Source organism: Pangasianodon hypophthalmus, chromosome 12 (genome assembly GCF_027358585.1).
Source record: "Pangasianodon hypophthalmus isolate fPanHyp1 chromosome 12, fPanHyp1.pri, whole genome shotgun sequence".
Lineage (NCBI taxonomy): Eukaryota > Metazoa > Chordata > Actinopteri > Siluriformes > Pangasiidae > Pangasianodon > Pangasianodon hypophthalmus.
Window position 1 is genome coordinate 1,433,690 of NC_069721.1, and position 15,209 is coordinate 1,448,898.

Sequence of the window (15,209 nt, forward strand, 5' to 3'; positions counted from 1 at the left end):
TTGGTTAATGTCCTTCCACGCTTTATGCACTTCTGTCCTGAAAAAGATTTCTGAGATGTCCAAATTAAGAAATTCTTTGACATCTGAACTAAGCTTACATTGTTAAATGACAGTTTCTTACATCAAATACAAACACAATTGTTCTTATGGAAACACATGCTATTAGTTGTTTATCAATTTAATATACATTTAGACTAATCTGGCTTTAGCTGGTGTTGAAAATGAGCAATACCCCCCCTCTCTCTCTCTCTCTGTATCTCTCTGGCTTTAGCTGGTGTTGAATAGTTGTTAATGCATTATATTGCAGTTAGGCTAATGTAACCTACTGTGGTTTATATATTGAATATACATTTAGACGAGCGCAGGTACAGCTGTCCTATAGTTGTTAACATTACTGTAGTACATTTAAAGTAGATATTGAGTCGAAAGTAGAGATTGTGAAGTAGAACTGTCATATAAGACTGGATTTAGGCCTACCAAAGCTATAAATGTTAACCACAGCCAGTGATCTTGTGTTCGAGGTTAAAACTACAATCTGAGCTTGAATTAGTCATTAAATTATTCAAGTCCCATGTGTTAACCATGTTGAATTTTTTTCTGATCTCTCCTAATGGCATTGTGTAGGTTGTTTCTTCCAACAAAACCCTACTAACGAGTTGACTGTTGAATTTTAACTTGTAATGCTTCTCAACACAGCATTTAGAGGTGCTACAGCTCTGTAGTTAATGAAAAATGCTATCACACAGCAACAGTAGTTAACAGAGCCAGTTCACAACTTGTGCATTATTATTATTTTATATTCTAGCTCCCTGGTTTAGTACCAGGAGTTTCCAAATACTGCATCACTAGTTGAGAAAAATTACATGACATTTTGCCTCTTGCTGGAGCATTTTATTTACATTCATCTCACCATGCTGAATTCTCAAATCTCATTTGTCAAATCTCAAAGCCATTGATTAATTTTGTAAAACAGCACACCCTACCATGTTTTGTTCTTTACGCATAAGTAAAACACACACAGTTTCAAAATATTTTCATGTTCATTTTCTTGATTTTTGTTGTATGTAGAAATTTGGCAAGTCTTATTGTTGAACTCACTAATGCAGTGCATCATAATAGCAATAAAGACTAAAATAGAACATACACTCTTAATTTGAATATGTTCCTGTTCCCGTGTAACATTAACATTCAATGTTTTTTGTTTGTCTTCAACAGGAGGTCAACACTGGTATGTCCAGTTCACGTAAAATTACACAGTTAATAATCGTCTTTCTCAATTTGACATCATGTGTTAAGAGCTGCTAACTCAGCGTTAGTGCATCTGTGAGTTTTAAATGTACTTGAATAGCCGAATCTACGTCCACACTGTGTGCAGTGATAGGGCTTCTCCCCTGTGTGAGTGCGCTGGTGTAGCTGGAGTGCACAGTGCTGATTAAATCTCTTCCCACACTCTGCACATGGATACGGCTTCTCTCCGGTGTGAGTGCGTCGGTGGAGTTTGAGTGCACAATGCTGATTAAAACTCTTCCCACACTGTGGGCAGGGATATGGCTTCTCCCCTGTGTGAGTGCGTCGGTGGAGTTGGAGATCACTTTTTTGAATAAAACGCTTCCCACACTGTGAGCAGGGATACGGCTTCTCTCCTGTATGAATTCGGTGATGTCGCTGAAGAGCACTCTGTTGAGTAAAACTCTTCCCACACTGTGAGCAGTGATACGGTTGCTCACCTGTGTGAATGCGCCAGTGACGTTGAAGAGCACCCCGTTGAGTGAAACTCCTCCCACACTCAGAACAGTGATACGGCTTCTCTCCAGTGTGAATGCGCTGGTGTTGTTGAAGAGTACCTAGGCTGCTAAAACTTTTTCCACACTGCGAGCACTGATACGGTTTCTCTTCTGTATGAATGACCTGATGTCTCCTGAGAGAACTCTTCTCAGTAAAATTCTTTCCGCATTGTGAGCACTGATACAGATTCTCTCCTGTGTGAACTCGCTGATGGCGTTGGAGAGCGCTGCCCTCTCTAAAATTCTTCCCACATTGGGAGCAGGTATATGGCTTCCCTTCTGTATGGATGCGTTGGTGCCGTTGGAGAGCACTTCTGTCATTAAAGCTCTTTCTACACTGAAAGCACTCATGAGGCTTCTCTCCTGTATGGATGTGTTGGTGCACAAGGAGAGTTTTCCGTTGAGTAAAACTCTTCCCACACTGTGAGCAGTGATATGGCTTCTCTCCGGTGTGAATGCGCTGGTGTTGTTGAAGAGTTCCTCTTTTGCTAAAACTCTTCCCACATTCTGAACAGTGATATGGCTTGTCTTCTGTGTGAATGCGCTGATGTTTTTGGAGAGTAATTTTGTGAGTAAAACTCTTCCCACTTTCAGAGCAGTGATACAGATTCTCTTGTGTGTGAATGAGCTTGTGTGCTTGGAGATTACTGCTTCGATTGAACCTCTTGCCACACTGGGAGCAGTGATAGGGCTTCTCTCCTGTGTGGATGATCTGGTGCAGATGCAGAGTGCTCTGGTGAATAAAACTCTTTTCACACTGGGAGCAAGGATACGGCTTCTCTCCTGTGTGGATGAGTTGATGTTTCGTGAGAGTCCCTTTCCTGGTAAAAGTTTTCCCACACACTGTGCACTGATAAGGCTTCTCCCCAGTGTGAAGACGCTGGTGTTCTTGGAGATAACTCAGTTGAGTTAAACACTTCCTGCAGTGAGCGCACTGATACATCTTCACCCCTGTGTGAATGCGCTGGTGTCGTTGAAGAGCACAGCTCTCTCTAAAACTCTTCCCACACTGGGAGCAAGGATGTGGCCTCTCTCCTTTGTGAATACGTTGGTGTCGTTGCAGAGTACCTCTCTCACAAAAGCTCTTTCCACACTGCAAGCAGCGATATGGCTTCTCTCCTGTGTGAATACACTGATGTTGTTGGAGATCACTCTTTTGAGTAAAACCCTTCCCACACTCTGAGCAAGGATACGGCCTTTCTTCTGCGTGGATGAGTTGGTGTCGTTGCAGATTACCTCTCTCACAGAAACTCTTCTCACACTCTGAGCATTGATATGACTTCTCTCCTGTGTGGATCTGTTGTTGGAGAGTACTGTGCTGAGTATCACTTATCCTACTAACATACATTTCATTCTGCATTTGTTCAAGATGAGTATTAGTGCAGAGCGTGTCAGAAGATATTTGCTGACTACTTAAGGTTACAGTGGTTGTTATATTCTCATAATGATCCTTTCCAGACATTAACAGTCTGATATATTCCTCATGGTGACATCTCTTTATGTGTCTTTGTAGGTAAACTTGAGATGTATAGGAAAATGTACACAAGGAACAGGAAAAGACTTGCAGCAGGCTGTTCTTCATTTCTGAAGCAGAAAGGAGAAAGAAATATTAGAAAGTAAAATGGGAAATGCAACCAATATTGTTATGAACTGTCCCAATGTAAGGGCACTGAGCACACAGAATGAGAATATTGCCTGCTATTAAATAATAATAATAATAATAATATACACACATTGAGGTCTTATGCTTATAAGTCAGACAGTTCCACACAGTCAGTATTATAAATACCCTTCTCAGCTGGAAGATGAGGAAGCTCCACTTTTTTGCAGATTCTGAGTGACTGATCACTCGAGGAGTCACCAGAACCATTAGCTCACAATTCCATTAGTAAATAAATGTTCATGCCCATTGTGGGCTGATGGATTGACACCCACAGTCAACACCTAGTGCTAAATTTTCTATTTAAACAAAAGCACCACCTTATTCCACTCATCACAACAAATGGGTAATTGACTTTGATTTACATCTTTGAGTAAATTGGTACATTATAACATCTGTACCGACACCAACACTCATACAGCAACACAGTCATGCCCAGAATCAGTGAAAAGTATAGTTCTGACATCCACTGCAAGGCCACCAGGATGATTTGAATTGAAAGCTATGCATTTTCAAGATGTGAATACTATGATGCCGGCAGAGGGTCAGGCAGATTTGATAAGGAGGACCACAGAGGGCAGTTGGTTGGGTCCATATTGGTGAAAAGATATTTATAAAAAAAAAAAAAAAAAAAAAAAAAAAAAAACCTTTAGAGGAACCTGACTCAAAATGGACCCTATCCTCTTCTAGGTGATACTAGATAGTGGAATTATAAATGATTACTCCTCTTAACAGATGCAAAGATCATCCTTGATGCTGTGGATGATGTGGTAGAGCTCCCTAAGTGTTGTGGACTCACCTGAAGAGAATGATATCAACAGACTGATGAGGGATGCAGTGTCTGTGGGGCAAAGCCCAAATTCCATTAAGGATCTGTGTTTTGGATGATGAACTGTAGCAAAAGGGACTGATTATATCATGCTGAGGACATGGAGAACTGGATTGGCCACAGTTAAATAGAGTGTTATTGTAAAGTGTTTCTGACACACGAACAGTCAAGAGATGACAGTATCTTAACTGATACTGACACTGAGCTTGCACAGAGGTGACACAGGCAAAGAAGAACACCCTTTGAAAGAAGTTATAAGGAAGAAATCTTGGGAGGAACCAAAGCTTAGTAAAGGAGCCCATTCCCCTCTGGCTGGCACTAAAAAACTCTGGGTGTGGCTAGAGTCAGTATAGCTTTTACTCTTGTTATGATTCTTTAGTGTCTAGATAGAAGGGAAGGTTGGTCATGGTGAACATTCAAAGATATAGCAGAAGCTTGGAACTCCTGGTGGGCAAATGATAGGAATATGGTCTGGATGGGATCTCAAACCTCATTATGCCATAGACTTTGTGAAGGCAGTATGGGATGTGTGGGGGACAGGGGGTTTGGATGAACAGAGCAGGGGTTGGCATAATGAGGCTGTCAGGAATGTGAATAATGTGTGAATTAAAGGGTGAGAGGTTGGTGTGTTAGGTGACAAGGCTGGAAAAGAGAGGCACTGAGAAAATGAGTGGAGTGGCTGCAAGACAGGTAGGCTGCTATTATGGAGAGGGGGAGGTAGTTAGCATGATCATTTGAGATGATGTTTGAGATGCAGTCTTTCTTGCAAACTTGTTATTTAATAACTCCATTTATGCTTAGTACTCCCCATCTTGCTGCAGTGGATAATCTAACCTGGATACCTTAGAAGCTTGCACTCCCCCAAAAACAACTTCTTAAGACTTACCTTCCTGTTGCAGTGGATGATGGTTAAAATAGTGTTGGGTAAATTTGTATAATTGAATAAAACGTGGCATAATGTAAGAGGGGAGGGTTGCCTGTATGCCAATATTGCTAGACTGCCGAATATTGTAGGCACTACCACCTAGGGACAGAAAGTATTTTCTTCTCTGCAAGTTGCTGCCCAGCAGCTTACAGCAAATGTTACAGCTAGTAGTGAATGTTTAGAGAGTGACAAATCTAGGAGGAGCCAACCATAGTCCTGCAAGCTGAGGCTAGAAGACCTAGTTGAGGGCTGTGGCCTATGAGGTTAATTTGAAAGGGGGAAAATCAACTGTTACTGCATGAGGAGAGGTCAGATGTTACAAGCACTTCCAACCAAACAAAATTTCTGCTAAGGCTCTTGGTTGATGGTACTGAAGACCCTAGGAATTAGTGGATCTCCGACAAGGCTATGTGTTGGGTCCTCTTCTGTCCTCTGTACCTGTTTTTTTTGGTGAGGTCATATCCTCACATGGGTTTTCATACCACTACTAGGCTGATGACACTCAACTCATCCTCTCCTTTCCTCCCTCAGACACTCATGTTTCTGCACAGATCTCAGCCTGCCTGGCAGACATCTCATATTGGATGGAAACTTACCAGCTGAAACTAAATCCCAGCAAGACTGAGCTGCTTTATATCCCTTGAAATGCAGCCCCACATCAAGTCCATCTTCCAGGACAACATTCAGATCACACCATCTGACAGTGATCTTTGGGGTAGTTCAGGACAACCAATTTCTTACCTCACATTGCTAACTTGTTCAGTCCATTGTCATCTTGAGACTTGACTACTGCAAATTGCTCCTGGCAGGTCTACCTATGCATGCCATCTGACCCTTGCAACTGATCCAGAATGAAGCTTCAAGATTTGTTTTCAGCCTTCCCAAGTTCTTCTGCACTTCCTCATGAATGTGTTCCCTCTACTGGCTTCTTCTAGCTGCCCACATCAGACTTAAAACACCGGTGCTTGCCTACAAAGCCAAAAAAAACCAAACCCAAGCAAGTACCACCTGCTTATCACATTCCACACAGAACCAAGCTTGCTTTGAGCATGGCTCAACTGGACTCAACATCCCTCAAGATACAAGGAGGACATGCATCAAGACGTCTCTGTGCTGGCTCCCAGGTCATGTAATGGACTTCCTCCAGCTGTCCAAACAACTGAGTCAGTGGTGGTCTTTAAACAAAGACTATAATCCTACTTCTTCGCCAAGCACTTCAATTCACACTTCCATTTTTGAAAAAAATAATTATCTCGTGTTTTCAGTCATGCCGCACTAATCTCCCCAACATGGTTTTAGCTCAATGGTATTCTTAGTCCCTGACCTACTGAACCAGCATGAGGATATTCTTTGATAGAAACAACAAAGTACTTCTGTAAGTTGCTTGGATAAGGGTGTCTCCTAAATGCTGTAAATGTATTTTATGCATTATCAGTACTACTGTTTACTTTCATGGATATTAGTATCAGTGGTTGATTCAGAAATGATCATTATTTGTTTGTCCATGTAAGATATTCATATTTTTATAGGTGTGTGCAGTGTCTTTTGACCTACCTTGGGATCAGTAAAGAAAAATGTTTTTATTTAGTGTTGTAGTTTCTGTTTCCATGTTCTCTCACACTCAACTGATAATGAAGAACTTATTATTTAGATAAAAAGTTGAATGGGGTTTATTAGAGCAGAGAAACACTGACCTGACCTATTGTAGTACAGATTTAAAATCATGTTAAAACCAGTTAATTCTAATAAAATTACAATATGTATACATAACCATTTGTGGGGCACTTTTTGTCCCAGAGATAGTCGAACAGGATGCCAAGATATTTGGCGTATTCCTCTTCATACCACACCAACAGCTCATCTCCTGCTTTGACAGATCGACAGCAGCGGTAGAGGATACCTCCTTGATACTGGAATGCCACTAGATTCTGCTCTGTATCACTACGAGCACAATTTACAAACCTGAGAGAATCAAAGAGATACAAAGAAAAAGGAACTGAGAAAGAAGTGTGTAGGAGAGATAAGTTACTAGCAGGGGGAAAGATTAATGGTTCCCCCCAAAGAAGAAATGCAAAACAATCTAACCAAAGATGATCTGGAGAATTCAGATCTGTATTCCTTACCTCATCCAGTTAGCATATATCTCTTTCCTGGCATCTATGTATTGCTCAGTCCACCCGCTCTTGAATATCTGCAAAACATGTTATTATGCATTACCAGAGATGTTCAAAAATGACTTTGGTACACCAAGTCAAGTCTTAAGGCTCTGACCTGCAAGTCTGGCAAGTTTTGCCAATGTCCTTGTGCTGCATTTCTCTCTTTTTCTCACTGATCAACTGCAGGTACAATGGACAGCATGCTGATGACTGGGCCAGCAGAAAAGAAAAGGGAGCCACTATGTCTTACCTCAATGGCAACAGCAAGGAATGCTCTGCAGGCACACCCTCATTCAAGGCCAGAAATCACAGTTTCAGCCACTAGGTCACCTGAGAGTCATCTGAACACCAACACATGTAAAACAAATTTATCACCAGAGATTGCAACTCCCCAGCACCAATTTAAATTAACATCATGCATAGGATCATTAAGAAGGTCCCTAAGAGACTCCACCTCAAGGACGAGGTGCCACAACCGTGGGTTCTAGGGCTAGGGGTTCTTGTGTTCTAGTCCTCAGTTGAAAATTCAATTTGAGAGGCAAGACCAAGACACAGATGACCTGGCCAAGGATGCCAAATTTCACCATCAATCTGGGACAGCAGATCTGCTGAGGGAAGAAGCCACCAGGGTGTTCAGAAGACTAAGGAGAACCAAGGTGTTACCTTGTAGCCACAAGCAGTTGCTGAATACTGCATGGAATTGGAAGAATCAGTAATAGTCAGTAATTGGGGCAGCTGTGGCTCAGGTGGTAGCCTGGGTTATCCACTAATCGCAGGGTTGGCGGTTCGATCCCCAGCACCTCCACATACTGAAGTGTCCTTGAGCAAGATACTGAACCCCAAGTTGCTCCCGATGGCAGGATAGCGCCTTGCATGTGTGTGAGTGTGTGTGTGTGAGAAACAATGTAAAGCGCTTTGTAGAACCGCTAAGGTTAAAAGGCGCCATATAAATGCAGACCATTTACCATTTTATAGTGGGCAGTGCATCAAGCAAGCTGCAATGTGTTGATGTGGCAATGATGAAGAGGTCCACCTGATCCTTGCCAAACATCTGCCAGATCTGAGCTACCTGCTCTTGGGCACAGTTACACTGATGATCAATATAACTGATAGTTACAACATTATCTGACCTGACATCTCATGGCAATCTTTGATGACTGTATGGGTGGCTCACTGCTTAAGGCTTTTTTTTTGGCTATTGATGAAAATATAGCAAACTGCCACTGTTGTGTCTTTTAGCAAGACCTCAACTGAAGAGATTTTTCCTTTTTCAACTGTTGGTCACTTACCCTTGATAAAACTTCAGTCAAATGCTGATACTGTCCTCAATTCCAGATGCAATTCTGGCCTTAAATCACATACCCTCATTATTCCTGTGGCACCACACCATTCTCCAAGTGGTGATAGGGAGGCATCTGTGGTGATTATCTCACGCCAATGGCACTGCTCCCCAAAAGATGCCTTCTGTTAGGTGTCTACATCACGAGCAGCCGCAGGCCCATTCCTTCAATGCAAGCAGCTCCATCAAGCCTCACCAATTTGGCTGCCATCATCACTCTTAGCATCTTCAACAGATGCCAGCACTGCATGTGGTGGCCTGGCTTAATCTAATGGTAAACATAACAACTTCCACCACACATTGGGGTCAGGGAGGAGCTAGCATTTTTAGTGAATTGAGAATAATGCTGGTGAAATGTATGGACTGCTTCAGTATTAGACAGCTCTTCTCTGAGACCAAGTGCCCATGAGATTGAGTGCCATGGACTGTCTAGGGTCTGCCCCACAGACAAGACAAGGGGCACTAAGAAACAGGGACAGCATTGGAACATTGAACCATATTGTCCTACAGGCACCGCATGAACAGTCCATTTGTTCATGTTACAAACTTCATGACACAAACTCGACCTTGCTCCTTAAGGCCTTTACTGGCAGAGCACCATACTTGCAAATGCATCTTACCCAAGAGAGTAGTCGCCCCATATCCTAGCCCAGTGCAATAATGTACGTCCACTGCAGGGACCAATCCTCTCTGAAAGCTCCTTACAATGACTAAACAACTAATACGCTCTTTAGACTGAGGTGCTTGAGCCAGACCTGACGCTGATCTAGGATTCAAATATGCCAGCCAACACACTGTGCCAACTTAGGCACTGCTGTGCAGTCAGTGCAGGGGATGTCTCATGATAGAATCCTTGAGATGGTCAATTCTGAGTCAATTCTGAGTGTGAGCAATTGTAGCTACCCACAAACGGATTCAAGTTTAAAAAAACAAACACACTGTGTAGAGAGAATATCCACTCCAAAACAAGCGGCACCAAACTAGCAAGATGGCAGCTTAATCAGCAGCAAAAAAAACAACTGGTAGGTTAAGGAAAATCCACCCAAGTTAGCAATGCATTAGTCACAAGCTCAGAAAATCAGCTAGTTGATGGGGATAGTGGCAGAACAAGATACAAGTGGTAAGTGCATCGCTACATGACTTTGTTAGAAGATCTTGGCAAAGTCAAGATCTTCTAACAAAGTCATGTAGCGATGCACTTACCACTTGTATCTTGTTCTGCCACTATCCCCATCAACTAGCTGATTTGTTAGAAGATCTTGACATGCACATATACATGGATCCAGGTAATACATACCATTCTTGGCACACAGAAAGGGTGAAATAGAAATAGAATCTCTTGAAATCCCAGCATTCTTGAGCGCCAAACTAGAGATGTGTACATGATGTTTTTTTTTGTTTTTTTTGTTTTTTTTCCAATCACGCTCCTGCCTGATCCTAAAGAAATTCTGGCCAATCTCACCTGCTCCCCTAAACAGTGATTCTAACCAGATTAAAGCAGTTACTGAAGGTGAATGAATGAATGATGTAAGTCCCAGTCCCAGCACACCTGTATGCCAAACAACTGCTCTTTATTTTGTCCATCCCAGTGAAAGATGGAAGGTTACAGCTGATAACTTTTTCACTTAGTATTGTACTTGATTGTGGGGCAGACAACAATAGAACAAATGATGATGCTTTCAAAGACCATCTGGATATCCTGAGCTGTACTGAAAGAATACATTTAATTTTGTGCATTCTTTGTCTCAGGAGCATACTTTATCTCCATTACATTAAGACTTATGACAAATTCATACATTTTTTTTTTAAAATTTAAGAATCTAACTTACCACCCAAGAGTAACCACTGTCCATGGCCTCCTCCTGGTCCACCAGCTCTCCCTGGTAGGGTCCAAAGTGTGCACCAACTGGAAGAGTCTCTCCCATATTAAACACTCCCAGACCAGCATCAGGAATGCCAGACTTCCGAACTTCTAGCCCAGGAGGAAGAGTTTGTCTGGCCCGATCAGTGATACCCATGGGAACAGGTGTATCAGGTATGAAGAGAGCTGGACCGTGAACCTCACACTTGTTGATGAAGAAGAATTTGCAATGCTCACAGTCTGGAATTTCAGGACACAACAAAGGAAATAAAAAGAAGTCCATATAAACTTTTTTCAGGACTTTTAAAGCTTACCAGATATGTCTTTGATACTTTTATGTATGACTATATATTACAGCTGTGTTTTGGTTGTAGCTTTTGGTTGTAGCAAGATCTTTGATGTTGGATAGTGTGAAACAACTGATAAATACAATAAAACAGAAATATGTATGATTTTGTCTCCATTCATTGCTAATTCCTAAAGTTTCATAGGAACCAACAAAATTTTAGTTGTACAGAACTTTTAACGATAGTCACAACGCAACTTTTCAGAATCATGTTTCACTCCCTGAGAAGACATGAGGAAGAAACCTTGAGGGGTCTTCTGGGTGATATTGGATAGTGGGATTATAAATCTTTACGAAATACAAGTCTAAAAGAATAAAGAATAACAGTACTGAGCGTGTTGAAAGGAAGTTCAATATGAGTAGTGAATAAAAGTCCTGGGATGAGCACAGGAGTGTCATTATGACTACAGCAGCAGCTCTTAGGTGCAAATAGTCTCTAATATGTCATGTTATCTTACAGAGGTAGTCGTCATTTTCTGGTTCTTCCTTTTTCACAGGCTTTTTTTGAAATCCTTCATTCTGTTGGTCCACAGTGGTGATGTGTCCCACAAAGTTTGATGCCCCTCCATCTGAAATTTCATCATTTGAATTTAAATACTGTTAGCGCAATAAAAAAAATCTGAGCAGCAAACTGTGTTTGTGAAAATTAAAGCTAGTTACACTACAAAAGTGCATTGTAGTGCACCCTTACAGATAAAGCCTTCATCTTCAGGTTCTTCTTTCTTTATAGGGTTCTTCTGGAGTTCTCCATTCTGTGGTGTGACATGCACCAGAGAGCTTACTGGTGTGCCATCTGAAGCCAGCTAATGACCAAAGAAGAATATTTATTTTAGCAAAGCAAGAGTTTATACATACACACACTATATAACATACTTTGATAATATATAATAATTAAACACTATATAATAATTATATACTTAGACAGAAATCAAGCTTTCAATTTTTTTTTTTTTTACTCCTCATTGAAGAATCTTGCAGTGGAATGGACGAACATTAACATGATGACTATCATGTGAGGGATACTTCATTAAGCTTGCGTTTACCTGTGAGCAAGCTGGAGCAGTAGTGTGTGCAGATGTTGTGAAAGAACATGGTCCAGCCTCGACTGATTCCATTATAAAAGATTTAAAAGGGAAAGAAATTCTGGAAAAATAGATTTAAATTATTATAATCAGAACTTTAGATCCTTCAGTTAAAATTTTAAGCAAAACATGAAATTTAGAATATGAAAAAAAAAGGGAAGTCCACTCTTCCAGTCTCTCTCTCACACACACACACACACACACACACACACACAGAGTATAAACACTATTAAACTCTGATTAGTAGGGAAAAAATAATCTATGGCAGGGGTTCCTAAACTAGGGGTCACAACCACACATGGGGTCACTTGATTTACAAACAGAACAACCAGACATGGAACAGGTCGGCCAAGAAAAACAACAGCAGCTGATGACAGAAACATTGTGAGAGGTGTGAAGAAAAACCCAAAAACGACAGTCAGTGACATCACCAACAACCTCCACAGGGCAGGGGTGAAGGTATCACAATCCACCGTTTGAAGAAGACTTCGAGAGCAGAAATATAAAGGCCATACCACAAAACGCAAACCTCTCATCATCAGTAAGAATCAGAAGGCCAGATTGGCATTCACAAAGAAATACAGAGATCAGGTCCTTTAAGTCCTGTAAGTTGCGAGGTGGGGCCTCCATGGATCGGACTTGATGGCCAGCAAACCCCATGCTCTGACCCAGTTATCTAGCCATCACAATTTGGCCGCTGTCAAAGTCAACTTCGAAAACCGACTGGTCACTTGCTGCCTAATATATCTCAACCCTTGACAGGTGCTATTGTAATGAGATAATCAATATTATTCACTTCACCTGTCAGTGATCATAATGTTATGGCTGACGGGTGTAAACACTTACATGTTTATTCCGATCTTTCAGGAAGTACAGGCTTTACAGGATGAAATAAAACACTGTGGAACATAATATATATATATACATACAGAGTGCATTAATATAAATACATATATATTTATTTTTTGATTATTGAAGTGTATTTAGTTAAATATATATATACACATACATATATGTATATATAACTAAACACACTTCAATATCCAGAAAATAAATAAATAAATAAAACCCACTTTAAATCAGAAAAGCAGAGGAAACCAGAAGAATCAGATAAGGATAAAATATCAGATGATTTTAGCCATGTTTGCACTTGCTAGTTTTAACTTTTTTGGTTTTTGTACGTTAATCAAACGTCATAATTTTACTCTGAATCTATTACACTGTAAGTAAATATATTAATTAATTAATCAATAATAAATTAGCTAACAGAACCAAACACTGGAGCCTTCCACTAAGGCTGAATCCCAAACCTCTCTCCATTGGCTTTATAGTGCACTACGCAGGGTGTAGACGTCACTGTGTCGTACCCTATGTAGTGCACTCACAGAGGGAGCAGGAACTCATTTGGAATACGGCCACTGATTGTTTCCACGACCGTTAACTTACCTCAGCGTAACGCAGTGAATCACCTCAGACACAAACACAGTGACGAACCTTTCTTTCAAATGCGATCAGATCTAACTGTAAAACTCTGCCAGAGACATTTTATGGCAGAGATGATTATTATTAGGATCAGATACCACAACAAAACATCTCGGTTTTCTTCTCTTGCTGTAAGTTTGTGGCAGAGAAGGAAGTGCACGCGCGCACCGCCCTCTGCTGGACAACTGTGCAAACTGCAACAACAAAAGGAATACAACATTCAGGACGTGCTGTTACAGGAAAATAATCAGTAGTAACTAGTAACATGTACATTTCTGTTTAACTGTCATAAAATCCGTTTGTAGTTAGGGTGAATTCAGGTAAATTGCGACAGTTTTAACTCAGCAGCATTGCACTGGAGCTAATGTTTGATAGAAACTATGTGATTTAATTCATCTGACGTCATGTAATAAGAGTAAACAAGTAATTGTGGTTGGCTGGTTGTGGATTTGAGACATTAAACGTTAAATTTCCGTGTGCAATACCAGCATCGGCCAGAAGGTGTCAGCAGGAACACCAAAAAAACCCAGCATAAGGGAGATTTCCAAAACCCAGGGTGGAGTTTAACATCAAGTGAAGTAGAAGGTTTCATATGAGAGACAATAGTGATGTTTCCATCCAGATTGTTATGCAAAATTTGGGATGTTGTATAAAAAATTATAAAAAGCTGAAGGAAACAACAGATGCGAATAAAATCTCAAAAAAAAAAAAAAAGAAATTGAATTAATTTGAAGAAGAAGAAGACATGCGCATAAACTATGATGGAAATACATTTACCAAATAAATTCCTCAATGTGCTTCAAAAAAAGTCTTTGCCTCAACAAATCGTGTGATTGGGTAATTGGTTCAGAAAGGTAAAAATTGTGGACCGATCTCGCTGCACGGCATCTCAAATGTTGTTTTTGTCATTCTGAAATGCCTGAGCCAAAGTCTGTCATCGAAATGATTTGGTATAAATTTCTCCCAGAACTGTCTCACACGATTCCGTTCTCAAATATCAGGCATCTGCCTCTGATCACAAGATAACATGTGGTTTGTGATAGAGTTTTATTTGTGTGCTCTGAAGTGCAGGTAGTTTGTTGTTGTTGTTCCTCTTTCAGCTGTTCCCGTTAGGGGTCGCCACAGTGGATCATCGATCCGCGTATTTGATTTGACACAGTTTTTACGCTGGATGTCCTTCCTGACGCAATCATCCCCAATTTTATCCGGGCTTGGGAGCGGCACTGAGAGCACTGGGGTTGGTTCCCTGGCCGGGAATCAAACCCAGGCCACAGCGATAAGAGATAAGGGACCCAAGTGCAAGTAATTTATTATATTGAAAAAAAAAGAGAGCCATAAAGTGACTTCCCCAGTTGCAACAACTTCTTTGCGTCAGTTTCCCCAGAAGTGACAATTTTGTTCTCTTGAACACATGGGATGGAAACGTTGCTTTATTCGTAAGTGTTTTATGCGATATTCCAATTTTTCGCCTAAGTCAAATTCGCAACTTGGATGGAAACATAGCTCATGTCTAACAGGTAAAAAGGGGCAGGTTCAACATTTTCAAAGCCTAGAGCACATTGCTGTTAGAAAGAAAGTTTAGTGATATTATATTAAAATTATTCTCAGTTCTAAAGAAAGTTTCAGAAGAAATTTGCATTATTAAGAGATGCCTCAAGGATTTCAGAGGAAGAAGAGTTAAGTTTTATTCTTCTGATTTGTATCCGCAGATGAAGCTGGTGCTTGGACCCTAAACAGACTCGCTT

The 15,209-nt window shown here is 40.8% G+C and overlaps 1 protein-coding gene across 5 annotated transcripts; it reads right to left on the reverse strand.

Moving 5' to 3' along the window:
* Positions 1-331: 331 nt before the first annotated feature.
* On the reverse strand, positions 332-13,631 carry LOC113534879 (zinc finger protein 271). 5 transcript variants are annotated; one of them, XM_026927851.3, is made up of 9 exons: positions 13,429-13,630; positions 12,829-12,881; positions 11,944-12,043; positions 11,592-11,703; positions 11,359-11,469; positions 10,523-10,794; positions 7,322-7,389; positions 6,970-7,160; positions 842-3,368 (listed from the first exon to the last, which is right to left on the reverse strand). In XM_026927851.3, the coding sequence occupies exons 3-9, from the start codon at positions 12,013-12,015 to the stop codon at positions 1,285-1,287; spliced, it is 2,910 nt and encodes a 969-aa protein (XP_026783652.3). In that variant the 5' UTR covers positions 12,016-12,043; positions 12,829-12,881; positions 13,429-13,630; the 3' UTR covers positions 842-1,284. The 5 variants fall into 5 exon arrangements, with proteins under 5 accessions (XP_026783656.3, XP_053094535.1, XP_026783653.3 ...); XM_026927852.3 differs by lacking the exons at positions 12,829-12,881; positions 13,429-13,630 and adding an exon at positions 12,512-12,822 and having other exon boundaries at positions 834-3,368; XM_026927853.3 differs by lacking the exon at positions 12,829-12,881 and having other exon boundaries at positions 841-3,368; positions 13,429-13,631.
* Between the last annotated feature and the right edge of the window lie 1,578 nt (positions 13,632-15,209).

Excerpts from the sequence above, each read along its gene's own strand:
- LOC113534879 (XM_026927852.3), bottom strand. The coding sequence starts at position 12,642 with ATGGGGTTTGCTGGCCATCAAGTCCGATCCATGGAGGCCCCACCTCGC. Across the intron at positions 10,795-11,358 it reads AGAAAATGACGACTACCTCT|ACTGTGAGCATTGCAAATTC; the intron begins GTAAGATAACAT and ends CTGAAATTCCAG. Across the intron at positions 3,369-6,969 it reads CAAAAAGTGCCCCACAAATG|AAATGAAGAACAGCCTGCTG; the intron begins GTTATGTATACA and ends TTTCTGCTTCAG.